Source organism: Lampetra fluviatilis, chromosome 13, assembly GCF_964198595.1.
Source record: "Lampetra fluviatilis chromosome 13, kcLamFluv1.1, whole genome shotgun sequence".
Taxonomy (NCBI): Eukaryota; Metazoa; Chordata; class Hyperoartia; order Petromyzontiformes; family Petromyzontidae; genus Lampetra; species Lampetra fluviatilis.
The window spans coordinates 14,492,391-14,514,651 of record NC_136287.1 but is presented as its reverse complement, the minus strand read 5'-3'; the positions used below and the strand labels follow the sequence as shown (position 1 = coordinate 14,514,651).

General features: G+C 52.0%; 1 protein-coding gene across 1 annotated transcript in view; it reads left to right on the top strand.

The window, feature by feature from the left end:
• PRTG (protogenin) overlaps positions 1-22,261 on the top strand; it is a 119,669-nt gene that overhangs the window by 6,628 nt on the left and 90,780 nt on the right. Inside the window, exon 2 of the mRNA XM_078862375.1 lies at positions 3,524-3,835. Within this exon, the coding sequence (XP_078718501.1) occupies positions 3,524-3,835 (312 nt within the window). The remainder of the gene's footprint in view (positions 1-3,523; positions 3,836-22,261) is intronic.

Sequence of the window (22,261 nt, the reverse complement as noted above, 5' to 3'; positions counted from 1 at the left end):
CAATCGTGAAGAAAAATAACCACCCGTAAATTGCTCAACTTGAATATAAAAAAAAATGGCAATCATTGCTGTCCGATTGCGAAAACTTGGCAGGACCCTTCCTGGAAAAGACGAATGAGACTCCCGGGTGAAGAAGTGGAATAATAAATAAATAAATATCGAGCACAGCGCACGACCGCGTGCTCCTCTTGGAGTGAGCAGGCGCAGTGGTGGAAAACACCCGCGGAGGAGGAGCGCTCGCCTCGTGCCCCAGGTTTGACTCAAACTGCAGAAATGTCAGAATCAGAATTAGCATTGACACTGGAGGAATCCGATGCGCTATAAAGCTCTCTTTCACAACGTTACGACAACAAACAATACTAAAACAATATAGGGGTGGAAAATATAGGAAAGGGAAACAAATCACTTAAAAATATACAAATACAACGAAACGCTTTTTTGATTGCTAGGTAAAGCCCACTGAGCTATGAACGTATTTTGTCAGAAGCGACGTGGCCACAAATGATAGCTCAACAAAGTGGCTTATCACGTAGCATCGAATATCAGCAACATCAATCTAAATAATGTAAATCCAAAGGCACCTCCCGTCACGCACCACGTGGCAACTACGCGTCTCCATCAGAATCCCGATCCCCTGGCGCCTCCGCGTTGCCGGGACGTCACGAACGTGCCCTGAACGTGCTCTGAACGTGCCCTGAACGCGGCTGGAAACCTCGAGGCCGCCCCTCTGGTGACATCCCCGTGACGTCACCACGGGGGGGAGGGGCAGCACCATGGCTGCTCCCGCCTGACCCCAGTAATGAGGCAGCCGTGAGCGCCCCGCGTGACCTCCACTGCGCCTGCTGTCCGCTCTGTTGAGAGAGCCCTCGGCTCAAGAGCGGCAATTCCACATTGCTGTGGCGAGGGCCGGTCGATTCGAAGCGGTGTTCTGTTTTTCAGCGACCACCCAGAGATGATTGTATTTATAATAGACTGAGTGAGTCAAACCACGGCTGTGGTATGAATTCTGGATTTTCCCGATTGCGAGATGGTCGCGTGATTCGTTGCGCTCGGAATTCCTTGACGTGCTCAAGATGTACTTCGTCTGAATGTCGGTCAGTGGTCAATCAGTGGCGCGTCTCCGGCGTGTTGAGTTGTGAACTGTCGGTGCGCAGACGTTTGGATAATAATTCCGTGTCCCTGACGTGGATTCACGATGTTGACACGGCCTGCGAGGCATTTTGGGTCTGCACTTAAAAAAAACAGAAACTGGAGGCAAGTGGAGAGTGAAGAGAGGTTTGACAACGTCAGAGCAGAGATAGTACTTAACATTTTTCCAGAGTCATCTGAAAATGCCGGAGATGTTGAGCACTTACGGAACGTAATGATTTTCTAAGCTTGTGACGCCGCTTGGCTCGCAGTGAAGGCATGCCCCCATAGCCGCTCGGTGGTTATCTTGCCACGTTGCATTTGTTTTCTCTTTTGAGCCTCATTTTGATGACTTTTTTAATTTTGTTATTATCACTCTTAAGCAAAACAAGCAATTGTGAAAATCAGTAAAACAGTGCAGACGTGCGTGGGAGTTGTGAACACTTTGAACCATTTGAAGGAACCAAAATTGACGGCATTAAAAAAAATCAATGCGAGAGATGAAAAATCCTTAGGAGAAGCAAACGAGCATGTGCGGCGGGAGGTCGGGCGACGACGCTCGCCAATTGAGAAGGCGACGGAGAGGCCGCCCCGAGAGCTACAGAGGGGCGAGAGAAGCTGGCGTCGTGTCAGGTGGGGAGCGAGGTGGGTCGCTTCCGCAACGACGCGGGGAGCCATTCAACTCAGCAGTGGGTCTAGCGAGGCCGATGGGGATGACCACGGGAGCGCTGGTGGGCCGGTGACACGGCAGCTGCGGGTGCACGTGCCTCTGGAGCGATGCGAAGTGATTTCCGCCGTGAATCGCAGCTGTCCTTGGAATAGCTATTGATGGGATCGATTGAAATAATTCCGTGAAATTGATAACGGGGAACGTAACCCGCGTCGAGGCATCGCATTATCGTGGGGTTGATGCGTTTGTTAGCGGCAGGCCGCTCGCTCAGCGGCCGGCGCACATCGGAGCGCTCTCCCTGCAGAGCGCCGCTCTCTTGCCGCGTTCCACGATAATCCACTCTTGCTCAAGTGAACGCTTTTTGCGAGCGCGAGGAAGAGGCGTCTTTGATGTAATATTCCCGCGGTATAAGGGGGTCGCGTTTCACAACAGCTTAATAAATAAACGGGTTTGTGGCTAAACACGTCAGCCCTGCTATTAATACCCTGGGTTAATAATACAAGGGGTGGCTGTTATTGTCTGCTGTTTGTTTAAACATAGGTATACATGCGTCGCCGCGATCACTATTGTTGTGCGGCCCTGTGCAGCAGCAGTAGCAGCAGCAGTCCACCCCGACTCCCGCCACTGTCTCACATCCACAGTAAATCATCGCTCAGGGGCTTTTGATTTGGCATTTGCGACATTTTCGCTCCTGCTTAATTTTTAGTCTGGTTTAGATTGCACTCAATCCCACTGTTTAAATGTAATGGATCTCATAAATCCCATCACTGTGTTAGAACAATAATTTTAACTTAAATAATGTACAAGTCTTGTCAGTCCGCTGCTGGATGAAGGTTTCGCCAGATGTCGGTGGTGAGGGAATCTCACCGCACGTCACCAAGCTGCTCCGTATGGGTTGCGGAAGAGGCTGGAGGCCAAGAACCAGTTCAGATATCACCAACAACAACCGCCATTCGCCACTAAGTGGCGGTGACGTCACCACGACGCTTGTGCCAGGCCATGTGCACCTTGAGGCCACGTGAAGTATCGAACGCCTGCTGGCAGGAGGTCACGGGGCAGACCCAGCAGGTGCCACGGGTCGACTGACCGAGATGACCGTTCAGATATCACCACCGATATCACAAACGACCGGGAATTGAAATCGGGTTACCTGGTTCATCATGCAACGTGCTAACCACTGTGCCACTGCTCACTCTGGTTTAAAGTTAACGTCTCTGAAAATATATCTTGGAAGTTATGCCGGTCCTTGTGTTATGAATTAAGCATCAAAGATGACGATGAAGATGTTTTAAGGCAATTTTCCATAAAAATGAGGCTCAACGCACCAAACTTGTGCCAGATTTTCTGCAAAATATTCACATTGTGGCACTACACAATAATGAAGTCGCACTCCGTGGTTTTGTTTCCCTTATTTCTACTCTGTAAGTGAAGTCCTGTTATGACGCAATGCCGTTCTTATCGCAGGACAGGAGAGAGGCGTAGGTTTCATTCATTGTTGTTGTGTGCTAATAATTGTTGAAATTGTTTCCATGATTCAGCAGTAGAGTTGGTCCCCCGTCTGGGTTTAATAACAACAACAATAATAAAACACCTCATCACATTCCTTCTGACATCTACCCGACTTTCAAGAAATGAATGCTGGGTCAACATTGCGGACAGGCGCCCCCCTTGCCCTAACACAGAGTTCTGTCGACTTGTGCCCCCCCCCCCCGCCCGTCCCAGCAGGAGCGCACCAGGGGCTGCGCTTCACGTTGGAGCCCCCTCGCAGCGTCGTGCTGCCGCCGCGCGGCGCACTCACGCTGAACTGCGCGGCGCGGGACGGCAACGGCAACGGCGCCGCCGCGACGTCCCCGGAGCTGAGCTGGAGGAAGGACGGCCGAGCGCTGGGCGAGGACGGGGGAGCGGCGCGGGCGGCGCCCAACGGCACGCTGCACGTGGCGCGTGCCGGGCGCGAGCACGAGGGGGACTACGCCTGCGTGGCGCGCGGGGCCCGTGGCGCCGTCGTCGTGGGGACGGCAACGCGCGTGCGCGTCGCAGGTGGGTTGGCGCGACGCGCCCGGGAACGTCGATCGTGCCGCCACGCATCCCCCCGAGGGGGGGGGGGGGGGGCGCGAGGTGGCCGGTTTTAGCACGGTTGGCTACGTACGGCGCGAAAGAAGTTCAACGCATCGTACATACTGTACATGCCTACATACCCGGTGGCTCCAGGGTCAGAGCGCTGAGCCGAGGTCGCCGAGATCCTGGGTTCGAATCCAGGCTTCGGCCGCCTGTGATTGAACCGGGTGTAGTGAGCAGACGGTCTCAGCCCGGTTATAAATGATTGGACGAAAAGAAATGCCTCCAAACGTTACATTGCGGGGTTCTGCACTTAATTTCGCTAAATTCTGGCTTTTGAATTAAATATAGCTGAGGGGGGCGGCAGAGGTCAGGGGGGAGATGCGCTGCCCCCTGTTGTGTGGACCAGAGGTCACTCGACGGGATCTCAGAAGTGGTTCTGTGATATCTGCTTCCGTGGGCCATTCTAACACCAAGGGTTGCACTGCTCTGCGAGAGGCACAAATGGATTATTTGTCTCGTGCCGTGACACCGATGGTGCCATTGGGACAAAAGGACAACAAATAATCTATAATAATATTAATAATCTATAATAATAATAATAATGAACGTGGGGTTGAGTGTGGGGTTAGGTTCTGATTGGCTCGAGCTGCGTGACCCCTAGGGGTTGCATGCAGCTACACCCCTATGGTTAGATGTTGCCTCTTCACTTTCGATTCGCTGCTGATGACGGTGTTTACAGCTGTTATCACCGGCGTCCCTCTTGCTCCACGCAAGCCCCTCCTCCGCGCCATGACGCCAGCGCACTGCGATGAGCCTTTTCAAGGGCAAACTCAAAAGGCCATTATAGGTGCTGAAAATCTGGAATAGGCTGTGGGTACATCATCGTTAATTCCGAGTAGCGGGGGTTTGATTAAGCACGTTATTTTCAACTGTGAATTTTTTTTAAAGCAGATTTTAAGAGGTATTGCCATATTTGATACCTTTTGCATCAATAGCTCGTGTGATAGGGACAGCGCATGAAGAGTAATTTGGCAAATGACATAAGATAAGCACATTACTAAGCTATCCGCTGGGTGAGCATTTGGCCAATTGTGTAAAGTCCGTAGTGCCTCTAGTGGATAGAAAGTTATAAATTGCAGTACTGCATCTGAATCACGTGTCGGATTGACATTGGCCACTTGCACAAGTTTTGGCTCGCTCAGCAGTCATTCATCCACTTCGTCTGACCTGCAATATTGTGAGGAAAGAGCAAACCAATTGGCATTTGGTCAGCTAATCTGAAGTTTTGCCGTGAAATTCTTATCAAGCATACAAGGGATTTGCGCAGCTTATGTCTGCTGGAGATGGACGCTTAGAGATGCTTGGATTCATCTGACAGCTGTGACTAAGCTTTGATCTAAGCCTGCCCTCTCCAAGATCCAGGGTGGCTCCTCTCCGTGCCACAGATCAGAGGTGGGCCCTGACTGGGCATAGGCAGGGCCCGCAGCAAGCTGCCGCTAATCAGCGCCGTGACTGTGTCTGATGTCAACGCATTGACTGCGACGGAGATGATGGGACTTCACAGCGGCACGTGGAAATGCCACTGGCGCACATTTTAAGATGTTGGATTAAACAGTAATATTATTCACGATAATATTAATAATTATGCATTGATAGTGCTTGCAATTATGTTGTGCCCGAAACGTTTCGGAGAATGTTTAAAAATTTCCCAAAACTCAAGCTACACATGGGGGTAGAGCTCACTTTCATTGGCACTCCTGAGTCAGTGGTTGTAATTCCACATTCCTTTGTGGGGCAAAAATGTCTCGGGATATTAGTTCTAGAGGTCAGATATATAATAATGCAAGGACAAGCAAGCAGAAAATATTGATTCAATGTGCACTTGTAATTTATGAATTGGCTAACTTGCTATTGTCGCACTGCTTATGAGTAGAAACCTTCCGTGGCGTTGAGCCAATGTTCCGCGAAGCAGGTGGAGGCTGCTCCACTGGAGCCCGACTTTAACTCCTCAGCGCCAGCAGGCGGGGGTTGGTGTCCAGTTACTGCGGCCTCACGCTGGGGCCTGGTCCAGGGTGGTTGCAACCGTAATGAGTCAACCTCTTTAACCCAAGGGTGGGCCCTGGCCACGTGGCCATTTGTCATCGAGTTAAGGGAGCGCTACTCTCGACATCGATACGTAGAGTCCGTTGAGCATGCCGCTGCCGACAGATAGCGTCGGGCAGAAACTGGTCTTCAGATATAATTATTCTGTGCGGTGGCGATGTTCGTGACGAAAATTGGGAAACTCGGCCGCTTCAACTTCTACCGCGTGGTCTCCTGCCTCCTGCACAAGCGGGCACGTTTTGAAGTCGCCATTAAGTTGAAGCGGAACGTGAGTACGTCTGCGATAGTAGTGCAATCTACGGACTTGACAGCCCCCCCCCCGCCACCCATTTTTCAAGCGAGAACCGGACCCCCCAACCTCCCCATCGTGGATTAACCATCGCACTCTCCGGTGCAGGCGCCACGCTGCCCATGCGCCACTCGACCAAGGGGAAAGTTTGCAGGCGCTGAGCTCGCATCATGGGGCAGTGTTGCTTTCCTCCCCCCCCCAACGCTTCCGAGAGGGAGGGATCTAAACTCGCGCTGCAGCTCCCAGCGCTGCGTGCGAGCAGTCCGAGTCTCGAGCGGCGGCGACGGCTCAAGCGGCGGATTTCACAGCAGACATTGCCCACGTGGTTTCCCAAGAATGTGTTATTTTCAGAGCAAGCGGCTACATAATCCATCTCGATTGTGCAATCTTCCTTGGAACAAAACGGCACTGTTGCATGAACTAACAGCGCAAATCCTGTATATTTGTGCATACTCGGTGAGGTTAAGCAAGTGCAGCAGATGGTGTGGAGGCAGGGGGGACCTCTACCCCCTGATGGAAGGATTAGGGACCTTCCTTGAGGGTTGTGCCCGTGTTTTGCGAGGCGACACGCTCTGCTAGTTGTCGTTGGCCAGAGACGCGGTGGTGTGAGATGTTGACTATCTCGCCTAGTATATAGGCCATGGTTTCGATCGTGACCGACGCCTGTATATTTGGAGTTTGCGTATTCTCCCCGTGGTCGTGTGGATTTTTCTCCAGGTTTTCCGGTTTTTCCATCCACATTTTTGGAATCAACACGCGTTTAGAGTATTTGGCTGCTATACATTTCCACACGATAAGTTGAGCTTTGATTTGTAATAGTCGAGTCACTTCTGAAAAAGAGCTATACAGCTCAGTGGGGCCTTACCCTGGTAAGATAAAACATGTTTTAGTATTATAGTTTAGTGTGCGTGTGTCTGCGTCGCACCACGCTCAACGACCAAGATGTATTTTAATTGCTGAGGCAGAAATGAATGCTCTATCCATTCTGCCTGTATTATAGAAGAAGGGAATTGGGATGCTCAGTGAAACTGATCAGCTATTAGCATATCTGCTCCACCCTCCAGAATTATGTAAAATCCGGCAATTCCCACAGTGGATTTTTTTAAAACAACAAAAAGTCACATTTCCTCTGCGAGCAGCGCTAATGAATGTGCCAAGCGCGCTTGTCCATCCCCGCGTGTATTGGCGTGCGTGTGTGTGCGTGTGCGTGCGTGTGTGCGTGTGTGTGTGCGTGTGTGCGTGCGTGCGTGTCTGCGTGCGTGTGTGTGCGCGTGCGTGCCTGTGCGCACGTCGGCACGCATGACGAGCGCGGAGAAGCGCCCCGTGATCACGGCAGCCCCGCACGGTGACAGGCGACCAGATAATTCCCCTCAAGCCAACTTCAAATGCAGTGACGCGGCGGAAGCGTTCTGCCAATAGCTGCGGCAGATTTTAATATTTTGGATTGTGCACTAACATTAAATATTCATGCAAACTTTAAATAAAGCATATCCGTGAAACGAACATCTGCTTGCAATTCACAGTGATCACAGACATCACTGTTAGGTTTTAATTTATTGTGGGACAATGGAATAAATAGTTTTGCCACCAAAGCATCTCCCGCGTCTGTCCTCCCTTCCCTCGGTCTTGCGGCCCTGCGTCTCTCCCACGTCTCTCCACCATGGTTCTCTGTTGTATCTCCTGTTACTCCCCCCCCTTCCATCCCACGTCTCCGGTTCTCTCTGATCTCCATGTGTCACTTGCGCTCTCTCCCATCTCTCTTGTGTTTATCCGTCTCTCTATTGTGTCCATCTCTCAACGTCTGTATCCTGCCTCTTGTCAATCTCCTACTTCTGGCTTCCTCTCTCTCTTATATGTGCGTGTCTGCGACAATGGCGAATGGAGGGACATGTGCACGTGGGACAAACCGCTACGCAAAACGTACATTGTTTTGAAAGAATAACAAGCGACACTTTTCCTCCGCAACGCAACTTTGTACAAGCCAACTTCGCGCGTCAAAATGTCACCAGGTAAAAATAACCAAGAGGGATCAAATATTTTCACGAATAAATGTAAATTGGCACGTGAGTGAAGGCAGACCACGCCCTCACCGACATCGCCACGAGCACACTGCCTCGTACTTGAAGCACACGGAGCGAGGTAACGAACTCATACATTGTTGTTATTATAGAAGTAACCAGAGACGAGCCATCCCCAAGACCGTGGCTCCCACCACGTTGTATCTTCCTGTCGTGAGGTGGCATTAACCATTGGCGAAGTGATTTCAGAAGACGTCACAGTGCTTGATCAACGCTGCCCCACATTTGGGGATATGCTGTGTCTCTTGACGGGCTGCGGTGATCAGTAATCGATACCAGATCACGCCGTAGACTCTTTAACCTTGTGAGCTGTGAGCTCTCCCCTCGCCCCCCCCCCCAGCCAGGGATATTTTTTCCACCGAACCTCTTGTCAACCATTTTTAAAAACGGAAAAGAGGAGTCATGTGACTAAAACTTCCTGTTATTCTGGGCTTCCCACTGATGAGAGAGGAGGCCGAGTTGATGGGTTTTCTACAGTGGATGCTCAGCTCCCTGCCGTATTGGCCGCACGTTTTGTGTGCGTGCCAGCGGAGACCGTTCTACCGCGAGCAACAATCATTTTTATACTACCATGCTTCTTTAGCCAGGACAGCCTCGATGATCTGTTAGTCTCGTAACTGTCTTTCAGGAGGGTCCTGCCGAGTTTGTCGCAAGTTGTGGGCGATGATCGCTATGCATATTCCAATTTGTCGGTAAATGGTCAAAATCGGGCCATGAATAAAAAGGAACAATAACGGTGGTTCAGCTTGTCCCAGACCGGTCGGCTTACTCGGAGTGCGAGGTGCAGGCTTCCCGCTGGCATTGCAAATATGTAACGTTTGCGATGCAGAAAAAGACTTTCAAAGTGTGAGCTGAACCCACACGGCAATTTGTCGTGGCGTTTCACAAGAAATGAGCCACATTCTATTAAATTGCAGATTCATTGGCGTCAGCCGATGAACATGCACATTCCGTTGTGTATTTTTCGTAGCGCATCACAGGAGTAGACTTTCTCTTCACGAGCGATCTCGCCCGGGGGGCGCTCTCTGCGCCCACACCACGTGTCACAAGGTGACTTCCGAGGCCCCGAACATCTTGGGCCAGGCTCCGTGGCCCCGAGCGGCACCCAGAGGAGACCCCTGTGCCCCTCATCCACCCCATCTACGGAGGGGGTTTCTCCAAATGACAGTGCACGTCAGTCGCATGGCAGAGGGGGGGGGGGGGGGTTGCCTGCACAGGTGGTGGGGGGGGGGGTGCATAGGTGCACACGCGGTCAACCCGGGGCTCTTCGTCGTGCGCTGGCACGGCCGGCGTGACCTCAAGCTGCTTCGCTTGCCCGTCGCAGCAGCAATCCGGGTTGACGCTGAGGGCGTCGCAAGAGGCAAGTGCGGGACTTGGGTTCCTTTTTTGTGTGAAGAGTTCAGCGTTAACGATGGGCGCGAGCCTTCGAGAGAGTGGTGGAAACGACGACAGCCGTTTTATCAGTGGGACGTAATAACAACGGCTGGACTCTGGATACCGAGTGAATCGCAGCGAACGGACGAAACGCGTCCTCTTGCACCGTGCAGGATATCATATATTCTGTAAGTGAAGAGAGATTATTCATGGGGAGAAATTGCGCTCAACGATGTCGGTGCAGATGTTTCACGCTTGCGCTGCATATTTAGCTTCTTGAATGAGCATTGGCAAGCAGGCTTTAAGCAGCTGTGATTTACAATTGCAGTCGGTGGCTTTTATGAGCGTATTAGCAGAACAGTTGGTAAAGCAGTGTCACCTTTACGAGGACATCGCCACGCTGGGCACTGCAGAGCGACTCGTAGCAGCGTGCAACGTGCGCGTGTCACCTCGTCTATTCCGGTGTTTCGTTTCACCGCTGGGTATCTATGAATAACGCTTACCCAAAACGCCGTCATATCTAGATATGGGTTCACGTTGAGTAGAGACGAGAGGCAATGTTTGATTCTTTATTGTCAAACAGGACTGGGTTTTTTTCTTTTCATTGCAAGACATTTTCCCCGGTGGCTTCAAGCTCTTTGTTATACGCAGAGTTGTCTTTTTGTTTTCTGCGCAAATGCCAAGCAAGACAAAACCCGAGACAGCCAAATGACAGCTTGTCCTTTTGCAGGGACATCCCCTCTGGAATGTGGACCGGGACTTGTTTGTGAATTGTGAGGTTGCCTGTGTGTTTTGGGGGTGGGGAAAGCCACAGGCAAGGGAATAGGGGGGTGTGGGTGGTGATGGCAGCGGCGGTGCTGTTGGTGCGCTGGTGGTGGTGGTAAGGTGTTGGTGGGGGGAGGGAGGGGTGGGGGGGAGGGCCCGCTACTAGGCAGATGGAATGGAGGATGGGTGTGGAGGCTGTGGGGGAGGGGTCGTTGCTGGTCAGCTGTCCCCGAGGGGGGCTGCCCTGCGTGCGGCCAGGCCCAGACCCCACCTCCTAGCCCCGGGACAGATGCAGGCGCGGACCCTGGCACTTGATGGCTCACGAACGCCTCTCTGCTCCTGGACAAGGGGATGAGGAGGAGGAGGAGGCGGGTCACTGGGCAGAAGAGGAGTTCCGCTATCGGCCGTTGTTTGCTGCCAGGAGACATTCAGGTGGAATTGAACACAGAGCGATCAACTGGGCGCGATGAAGCGGCATGTGGCCCACCTACACGGTTACGGATTTGTTTTTAATACGAGAGCTTACTCGCGTTAATCAAAATAATATCCCCGTCGGAATCGCAAGCGGCCCATTTGAACCCGAAGGCATGTCATGCGGCTCCTGTCCTTGCCCGGGCGTCTTTGGAAAAGGACTCCATGTAGACGCTTTTGTGCCACTCTATCCTGGACTCGGACGAAAATGCCCGTGTACCACCACCGTGCCTCTCTGCCATGTGACATTTGTAAGCATCAACTAAAGCGTGACCTCGCGCCAACCTCGTAACAATGCATTAACGATCTGCACATCACAGCTCAGGTGTGAGGTTATGTTGCCTCCTCGAATAAGGTTCGCGTGATTAGATTGCAGTTAATAAACGGAAAGCTCTATTTACAGACCACTCAATTGTAACAACGTTTGTGTAGTGTTACGATAAAACAATGGAAAAAGAAAGGCAATCCTTAAAGAGCACAATTGACTTCATTGATGTTCAATAGCAATAATTTGTCACGAACTCCCGTGACTTTATGTTTAAAGCTGGTTTGGCTAATTTAGCCACTGTTGGGTTCTGTGTTTTAAATATATGTTTTATTTATTTATTTAAAGAAAATTCTTAAATTCTCACTGCACCCGCGTGTCCTGAAATCGTATAAGAACGTTCTGCCAAAAGCTGAGAGCGCGAGACCCCCCCGCCCACGCTCGAGAGGGCTCTTTGCGAGGCTGTGGCCAATTTTGGGGGAGACCCAAACGAGGAATGGGAGTTGACACAAAGCGAGGTTGGCAGCGCCGATCAGAGGGACAGAGCTCGGCTACAACAGTGGCGCGGAAACGTGCGTGGAACCCCTCCGCGCCTTCTTGTGCCCATGCCACCGATTTCGGCAAACGTTTCCATGATTTTAGCAAAGCGCTGGACAACCCAATAACCGCGTCTCGCTTGTTGGAGCTCTCAGATTGTCAATGTTTATGTCACGCTGACCTGCACGCCGCCAAATCCAGAGGAAATCGTTTTTAATCACCTGCAGAGGGAGAGCTGTAACGAGGGGCTTTTATCTGTTGCGCACTTTGAACACCTGGGGCTATTACATATTGCTGTGGGCATTCTTAACCCTCACCCAAGCAATAATTAATACCCTCTGCACCACCACAAAAGGTTGTCTTTTGTCAGTGAGCCAATATGGCCATGATGCTTGGGTGGTTTCAAGATTCTGTCTGCCACTGGTGACAGATGTTATGTTTAGCACTGTTGCAATATTTACTGATGCTACTCAGAGTAGGCTTCAGATCATAATTTGACTTGGCAGACATAAATTGAAATTGGTCTTTGGTCCCAGAAGCCATTCCATGGAATCTCATCCACAAATAATTACATAACCACGAATAGAAGCAAGCTTTACATTTGATCATTGTTGTAAGGTTGAGAGGTCACTCTTCCTCCCGGTTGCCTAAGCTATTCCCATTACGTGTGGACTATAAATTAGTATCAAGAACATTATCAACCTTTCTTCCAACATTTGACATCTCGAGGTAGTGAATTATCTCAAGGGAAGTCAAGAGTTGTTGTTTGTATTCTTCAGCACGTGCGCCGTCGCTGGTAATCCAGCATTTATCGCCCATTCCAGTCATTGAAATGTGGAATTTCCACCACTGACTCATGGCCTGAAATGGCAGAGAGCGTCACCTCATGCTTGGTTCACTTCGGGTGATCCTCGCTTCTCGTCTCAAGCTACAGCTGCTGTAGAGTGGGGGGATTGCTTCCGCTCGTTTCCTGCTGGGTTCTTCTGGCCTGGTCGGGCAAGGCTCGTGGTGCCAACCCAAGGCGGCAGCACCTTCAGTGCAGTCGGAAACGGGACATTAATCCCAGACATCGCTTCGATATTGGAAAATGCATCTCCGTGTCTATTGCTGCGGTTAAACTCATTTGGTTTTTAAAATGTAGTGTGGATCGTGTGAGATTAACATTTGAACTCCAGTCACATTTAATTACGAGTTAAGGAGTCTTTTCTCGGTAATGTGTCAGTCTTAACGTCTAAGTAGAGTACACCTCGATCCTGATGCCTTCCTGTTGAATGACTCTGCCGTACAGAGGTAAAGTCCTAGACCTCATGGTAATTCACGATGGTGTAACTTACTGGCTAATGTTATGCTTCCCACAAGGAAGGTGTAATCATGAGAAAAATATGTTTTGAAGACCCTAAGGCTGGTGCTCTCGTGTGCTTGAATCGTTCCGAAAAGTTGTCGTGAGCCAGTGGCTGGCACAGGAACCTGCCACTGGTGCGACGGACACACGTGTCTGTAGCGGTGGAACTCAACCGGACCGCCGGGTCTACACACGCGACCATCCCATAGCCACGATTGATGCATTTGTTTGGCTCACAGCAGATGCTATTTCACAGTGCGATTCTGCGGAGAATTGACGATGCCGTATCGTAGACGCACCGCAATCTACGCAAGCCGGCGTTTTGTTTCGCCATGCGGCCGATTCGGCCCCCAATGCTGCTAGGTTCCACGCCGCAGGGTACGGAGCGCCCTTTTCACGCAGGCACCCGCGCCGGCCACTCGCCCGGCGCACGCCGTGGATGGGAAGCGCAGTGCGATGTTTGCGCAGGTCTGTGTTTCGACGGCCACTGAATATGCGGCTAATTTATTGCTCTGCCTTTTCCTCTCAATTGCCGTGCCCATTTCCCCTCAGGCTTGGTGGTGCGAATGCGCCTCAAATGAATGGCCTTTGTGGACTTTCTCAGGCAATTTAACCAAGCCTCCCGGATTCCCCTCCCTCGCGAGCGAGCGAGCCGGCTCTGGCTGCTTTACAGCCAGAAACTCCCCTCCTTTCAGGGCCCTGTCATTTCCTCCTTATTGATCCCCGCTATATTGGCTCAGCGGTGAGGCCCCCCGCCCTGCCCGCCTCGTGGCCGTTGCTGCACGAGGAGCGGTGGGGCGAGAACACGGGCACCACGCTCGGGGCAGGAATGTGCCTGCAAACCTGCGGTGGTGGTGGTAGTGGTGGTGGTGGTGGTAGTGGCAGTGGTGGCGTTCGCCGTGCAAACGGTGGAAAGTTGTGGCTGTGCGTCGTCCACATCGTGAAAGAGCACAATGCCGCGATTCCACCGTCCCACTCGGCCACGTTTTAGAATCGTGCACGCGGGGAGATGTGTACACGTGCACACACGTGCACGCACACACACTCGCGCACACGCACGTATGTGTCCGCGCGTCGCTCTAGAATTTCCGCTCGGTCCCCACAAAGGTTGTAACACCACACCAGGAGGAAATAAGTAGCAACAATGAGAAACGCATCTCTTCTTTCAGGACTTGTAGTTATTGATTTTTGGTTTGTATTACTATTACTACTTCTATATCCGAAAACGGCTTTCAGCGACAGTGATGGAAATGTGTGCACCGACGTTATGAATCACAGTACGGAACACGTGACGGAGGCGTCATCGTCAAAATGGGATCGCGACCACTATTAAGCAAAGCAACTGGATGTAGCAGGCACACCGGCTGGGAAGGGACGACATTTTTGGACAATTACTGGAATTGTAGCCAAAAGCAGCTCTCCTCGGGAAGACGGAGAGGGAAGGGCGTGAAGCTCCCTGCTCAGGGATGGGTTTATCTGTGGGCTTGGAGAAGAGGCCGCTTCCATGACGGCTCTTGACGTTGTGGTATGAAAATAGTGAGAACGTTCTCTCACTGCTCGTGCAGGTTAGTTGATAAAGCGCATGCTTGGTTGGTGGCCCTGAGCCAGGAATGGACATGCCACATTTTCATGGCAGGGGCAAGTTTTTAATCTGTAGGACATTGTTTGTTGTCTTTCCACAAAGTGATACTATTTTATCAAACCCAAGAGAGTGATAGCATGTTGAGAACCCCTGACCGGGATTTGAACTCCTAGCCATCTGGTTGTGACCTGAGCACTGTTTAACCCCAGTGCCACCTGGACAGATGATACAGCGGTCGCTATTTCTGATATTAATATTTAGAGTAAATATGAGGGCTTAAATAGGCATAATCCTTCCTGTCTATTTGCTTGAGCGTGCCACACACTCTGCCCATGGTAATCCACAAATTGTTTGCAGTTCGCAGCAGTGAGTTGTGGCTTTCGCGGTGGCTCGAGAGATGAAATAATTCACGGGGGAGAAACCGCTAATTATCCCTGCCAGGTTGTGGCCAATTGAGCGAAGTGAAATGTGCCCTTGCACTGGCGCATCTTCACGAGCTCTAATTGGCCACACCTGGCTCGCTCAGGGAGTTGACGACGGCACTGGCAGATTGCCGCCGCCTGCGGCCAGCATCGCGGCGATGCGGCCGCCGTCTCTGTAAGTGCAGAGTTACGTACGTTGAACTTCTTTCGCGCCGTACGTAGCCAACCGTGGCTAATCGGAGGTGCGGTAAGACGGGTCGAAAGCACAATTCTCTCCTCTATGTTGCCGTCATGCGCTGATTTCTTCGCCCGTCCGTACATCCGTCCGTGTTTGAACAAAGTCTACAATTGCCGTTCTTTTCCTTACTCGTGGCCTTTTCCGAAAAAAAAAAAATTCTTCCCTCGAGTAAAACGGTGGCGCGCTTAGCCAGCGGCGGGACGCGGCGCGCGCACAAACCGCGTCACAACGAGGGGGCACACGGAGCAGCGCCGTGGCGGCTGCCGCTTGCGGCTCCGCGCGCGCCCGCAGCCCGGGCCCCCGGCGCGGTGTGATTGGGGGTCTCGGCTGACAGGAGGGGGGAGCTGTGCTCGTTTGCGTATTGGGAAAGGGCACGCGCGTCCCCCCCGGGATCTCCGCCGGGCTCTGCGCTTCTCATTACGAGCTGTGCGCCTCTGCTGCTGTGCCGAGCGGGCCGCGCTCTCTCTCTAATGCGAAAGAGACGAGCGGCTCAATGTGGATGCAACGCGGGAGACTTTTTTTTCCGCACTCTTAACGTTTACTTGATTTTAGGGGGTAAACCCTCCCCCCCCACGCGTGAGGTGCGGGCGGTTCGCAGAGAAGCGGCGGCGTGCCCCCCCCCCCTCTTCCCTTGTTCGTGATTTGTTTCCCTTCGTTCCGTTCAATCAGCCGAAAGCGATGGAGCAACGCGTCCGTTGATGCGTCTGCCGCATCAATACGAGAATCACCGCTGACATTTTTCTCCTTTTCCCAAGCGGCAGCGGCGGCACGCTTCGCATTTCCATAATTCGCTCGGAATGTTAACATTGCATGCAACCGCAGAGGGTGTTTTTGTTGTTAAATATTAAACGCATCTGTCCAGTTGCATTTTGTCATCTTGTCAAAGCCAAAAAATGGGAAGTTCTGTCGCTCCTGCGCTGTGATGCAGACCTCGACTGCTGCAGTGAATGCATCTCTCGCCGCAGTTCCCTGCCGCAGACAAATGCACACGAGTGTGAGAGTCACCGTGAGAGGCACGCGTACTATTATTGTTATTACTACCCCCCCCCAGCAGCAGCAGCAGTGCCCCAACTCGGCCAGGCTGCTTCACGAGCGAATGTCTCGGGCAGAGAAAACGAAGATACGTTGCGAGTCGTCACACCCAGCAGGTGCCGCTAACGGGAGGGATACCCCGGGAGTCTGCCGCCTGTCTCGCCCTGCTTGGGGGGGAGCATCGAAGCCAGAGAGGGAGGTTCGACGTGCGCACGTGCGGTGAGCACGCCGCTGCCATGGGGGGGAGCGGTGGTGTGGCGGTTAGCGCTGCGCTGCGAATCCGGCGACCCGAGTTCGATTCCGGCCCACGGCTAGCAACAGTGACGACGATCTGAGCCGGTCCTGGGCATCTCCTCGGCCGCGTGCCGCAGTGCCGGCCTCCATAGCTGCTGCTACTCGCTAGCAGCACTTGCCCCTACAGTCTGTCACGGGGGGGGGGGGGGGGGATCTTCGTCTTTGTTTGTAGGGCCGCGCGACCGCTCTAGTGGGGCGGCAAGTGAAGGCAGACGGAGTCATGCTGCACGCGCGCCCCACGAGGAGGCGGCTGATGATGATGATGAATTATGATAATGAATGCTGCTGCTGATGATGATGAATGCTGCTGCTGATGATGATTGCTTATGATTGCTGATGATGACGATGGATGCTGATGATGCTGATTGCTGATGATGATGAATCCTGATGATGAATGCTGCTGATGCTGATGATTGCTGATGATTGCACTCTCGCGCTCCTGTTGGCGTCCAAGGCAGAAACACAAACTCGGAGAGCCTCGTCCTCCTCCTCCTCCTGTGGCGGTAGCGCTGTGAATATCACTGTTTTCGTGGTGGCAGCAGGGAGCGCAGTCTGTGGACTCGCGCTGTGCACGCTACAGTTAAACATGTCGTAGCTTAATCAACTAAGGTCAGTGGGATTCGTCTTGGGGCTTATCTCCACTAAGCACTTTACGACAATCACCACAGCCCCCCCCCCCTCTATGTTGTCATCCAGCGGCACACACGGGGCCGCGGTGGGTGGGGGGAGATGGTGGTGGTGGTGGTGGTGGCTAGGTGGTGGGTGGTGGCTAAGTGGTGGTGGTGGCTAGGTGGAGGTGGTGGCGAGGTGGAGGTGGTGGTGGCTAGGTGGTGGTGGTATTGGCTAGGTGGTGGTGGTGTTGGCTAGGTGGTGGTGGTGGCTAGGTGGTGGTGGCTAGGTGGTGGTGGCTAGGTGGTGGTGGCTAGGTGGTGGTGGTGGCGAGGTGGTGGTGGTGGTGGTGGCTAGGTGGTGGTGGTGAGGTGGTGGTGGTGGCTAGGTGGTGGTGGTGGCGAGGTGGTGGCTAAGTGGTGGTGGTGGCTAGGTGGTGGTGGTGGCGAGGTGGTGGTGGTGGCTAAGTGGTGGTGGTGGCGAGGTGGTGGTGGTGGCTAGGTGGTGGTGGTGGCTAGGTGGTGGTGGTGGCTAGGTGGTGGTGGTGGCGGCTAGGTGGTGGTGGTGGCGAGGTGGTGGTGGTGGCGAGGTGGTGGTGGTGGCTAGGTGGTGGTGGTGTGATCGCTGGGCACCGCGATGGGCCCTGGCTGCTGCCGCCGCAATGACGGGCGGGCGGGCGACTCCCCGTCGCATTCCCTGCCCGTGTTTGTTTTCGCTGGAGGAAGCCCTCCTCCCTGCTGTCACATCTGCCGTGCCTCATCTGCCCCTCCTGGGGCAAGTCGGCAGACACCCACCACCCACCCCCTCCCTGCCAGATCGCGCCCGCTGATAGCCACCCAAAATGTTTATTGCGAAGTCGCGCACCGCGCGGTGGAGGCAAGCGAAGGGGGCCACTGCCTCGCTCCCAGGGGCACTTGCTGGGTGTGCCGCTGGCAGCGGGGGTTGGGGGGGGGGCATGAGTCAGGGGGTCGAGGGGAGTTTGCTTCCTCGCCTTTTATTGCGCCCTTCATCCGCCGCCGCCGCCGCTGCTGCTGTTGTTGTTCAGGGCGCTTGGCTCAACCGGAAGCTTTAGGATTTGGCATCTCGGCCTGGCTTGACTCGGTCGAACATCCCACCGAATTCGGTCGAACAAGGCTCGCGTTCGAACGTCTTGGGTAGACGGGGGTTGTGCGCTTTGAGCCTTGGTCATGCGTCCCGGGACAGAGTCGGTTAAATTGAGTAGCGACTTTCGTTGTTCCAGGTGGAGGGACCGGTCCCCCCATAATAGGAATGTGGAATGTCCAACACGAGCTCAGAAACCTCCAGCGGAAATGAACACCGCGCAATGCTGAATCAAGCGGGGCAAACACTTCAACTGTTCTCGTGGCGGTGCGCACACACCCCCCACACCAACACACACACGTGTGTTGTGTTAAAACGAGCTCGCGGGTTGTGTGAGGACAAAGACAACTGCCGTTATTCAAAGAGCCCGAAACACCCGTGCCTCAAAGCGGCGGTGACACCTGGGGCGTGTCGTCTCAGCCGACCCCACAAGTTCTGTCGCCGCGGATCGCGTGTGACTCGGGGACACGGCCTCTCTCTCTCTCACGTGACCGCACGTGCGCTCTGTTGTACAACTTCGCTAATTCTCCCTCCAAACAGATTGAGCTCGCAGCTAGGAACCAATAAAGAATGTGCCGGACTTAATGCGGGACTTGACCTCCGCTAACATTCTGGCACAGTTTCTTTCCCGTAAACACACACGCAGGTTTCGTGTTAATCCCCAGTCTCTGCATGCCTATGCGCACGTGTGTGTGCTTACACACGCGTGTGTGTGCTTACACACGCGCTTCGGGTCACACGAGTGGGGGTATGCATGGTTTGATCACTTATGCATACGTCTGCATACTTGGCATACATTTTTTCTTAAACAGCAGTCGGCACCCCACGTCGCATCATCAACACGTGCTGGAATGCGGCACGCAGTTACTGTACGAGCACTGCGTTTCCAAAAGCCTCTTTGCGCAGTCCTCTTAAACAGCCGCATTTTGGCCATCGGTTTACGAAACACCCAACGTGGATTTTCACGCAATCATGAAACTCATTACACTTCAGTCATTAACTCCTGGAATGTATGAACAAACACGTTTATAGGCCGATGACGCATTGCACCGCAGTGCGTCATCTGTGGTGCAGGCGGTGTCTTGAAGAGTCCCACAAGACTCTTTAGAAGGCACAAAATGCAAACCGAAATATTTGCCAAATAAGGGGACAATGATCCTGCAACACCAATATCTTCATTTCCCCTCGGTTACAGCAAAAAAGAAAGCCACCGCCAGATGTACATGTCAATTCACCTCTAATTTAGCACCAAACTTGCGTGAAGAAGCTGCTGCCGTTAGGGAAGGGTTCCGTGTTGTGTTGCGTGGCACGGCCACGCTTGTTCACTGGGCCGGGATTGATGGTCACGCGGGATGATGCGGCACGCGCCAGCGGAGACGCCGAGGTGGTGCGCGAGGCTCCGACCTGCCGGGGAGGGAATGCCTCTGGATGCAGCGTCGGTGCTCGCGAGTGAAGAGCTTCCTCTGCCTGTGCACACGGTGTGCACTTTGGAGAAATGTGAAAGTTCTGTGGCAGGCCGGAGATGGCTAACTGCGGTATTAAGTTATGCAAGATTTGTGGACCGCGAGTCCTCATGAATAAACTAATTTGAGATCACTCCTGTGCAAGGGCACATTGAGGAAAGTGTTCAGCCTTATCCCCCGTGTGTATTCTCACTGCCACTCTCCATGTGGGTTTAGGAGATGTAACTTCAATCGAGGGAAGATCCTGACTGAAGCACCTGCACTGGTGGGGGATTGCTGTGGTACGTGAGCACTGTTAAGTGTGCTGAAGGCATCGAGAATGGCGTTACGTTAGTTTATGCATATATACACTCATTCTCGACACCCATGGATATGCAATATTCCCGGTGGGCTTTAACCTGTCTCTGAGTGAAGTTATCTGTCTACCGGTGTCTTGTTAAAGAATCTGTGCATGTGCCAAGAAAATAGATTCCTGGAGAAAGCTGGTGTAAAGGGTAGTGTATGAGAGCAAAACGCTTCCACGAGATTGATTGGATTGGTCTGAAACCTGCTTGCTGTACTGCACCCTGCAGATTCATTTCCCCGAAATGTCTCACAAATCTTGTTGTTTTGCTGGAAGATTCAACGGAGGACTTGTGTCCGTAATTTTTTTTATTTACCCCAATGTCATAATTAATAGCGACGCACAACAATAAATCCATAAAATTTGCGTGTCCAGTCGCCGTGCAGCCGTGGCGGAGATGGGGGAGCCGCGTGGCGAGCGGTATTGCGATCGATGCGACAATAAACATCACTCTCGGCCGAACGCACGATGGTAAATGGTGAACGCTGGAATTAGGGATGATAATGCTCAGTACGAGAGTTTGGAGCAAATGTAATTATAATACAATAATTATATTTATTTAATTCACAAGCGAACCTTCCGTTCTTTGCGCGCTGTATCTCCGGCACGCGATGTAGGATAATTATTTATTACGAAACAAAATATATTTCTCTTGCCGACGACAGTCACGGAAAATTGTTGGGTTTCGGCATTTCAAATATTTTGACCCTGAACTTTCCACAAAAACACATCTCGGTACACCCAATAGCCGGCCACTTTGTACAAGATCATATCATTGCAGTACGCCTTTGCACTGCAGCTCAAATTGGATGTAATGATTAATGGGCGCTTGCTAAAATAGGGCAGCGAGTGTCATTGGCAAACGAAGAGCACCTTCAATTAGATATTTCGGTGTAACAGGTCAGATTTAATACGCCCTTACGAAATGCAATTGGTTGTAATAACGGAGAATGTGCCGAAGGTGAATGCATTTCCTTTCTCATATTTGCCGATTCGGATCCTACCAGGGGCGGTTTCTTCATTAGGGCGATTGGGCGACGCACCACCAACGTCATTCAACCACAGAGTCACGCTAGCCGTCATTGTGCCTCTGGATATAGTCCAATCAGCGTCATGCTACGTTCTGTGGAGTACCGCCTCTTTTTGGGCGATTTCCCTCCAGCTGAGAATCGCCCCGAGTGGTCCCATAGACTTACATTCAAAGATGTTTTTTTCGAACGGGGGCGCTGCAATGCATTCTCTATGGCTTCCGGGAGGGCTCGCCCTAACGTGCTTACGTCATCATACGTGCTTACGTCATCATACGTAAGCACGTTTCATCCAACAATATAATTTGTCGCCACCTAGTGGAATCTTTAATAAAATAAACTTGAGTGGTTTGTTATAATAGTGAGTATAGAAACAAACAAGATGTATTTAGAGTCACTTTATTTTTCATTAATATTAAAGAAGTGAAGTTGCCTTTACATGCTTAAGCTGTTAATTTATCCATTGCATGGGTGGATCGTATCCTTATCAATCATCCAGACATTTGCCCCCCCTGAGAGATTTTGCAGGAGCCGCCACTGGATCCTACCACACACACAACACTTTTGCAATCGACATTTATACGCCCATTTTAACCGAAGTTTGCAAGACAGTTCAAACATACGCAGAAATAACACGTAGGCTTTCGCGACCAATATTATTCATAATCAACGTTTTTGGGTTTAGATCGCGTTATTTATAAATGTGTCGTAACCCTCCACCACCCGACACGGCCAATCAGTAAAAAAAGTGTCACGTTGACAAAAGACAAATAGTTCACTGCTTTAGCCCACCGGTGTGTTGAAGCGTGAAAAAGAACACCAGAGAAATATTAAACTATCGCAAACACAACTGTCGGCAGTGGCAGAACATGCATGCCAACAGGGACACTCAATTGATTTTGACAACGTTGAAGTGTTGTGTAAAACTAGTTACTACTGGCAAAGACTAATTAGAGAATCCATTGAAATTGAGAGAAACAGAAATAGCTTTAATCGCTCAGACAGCTACAGGCTTAGTGCGGCCTGGAAGCGTATTATTAAATAAGATACATTACAATTCCTTATAAGG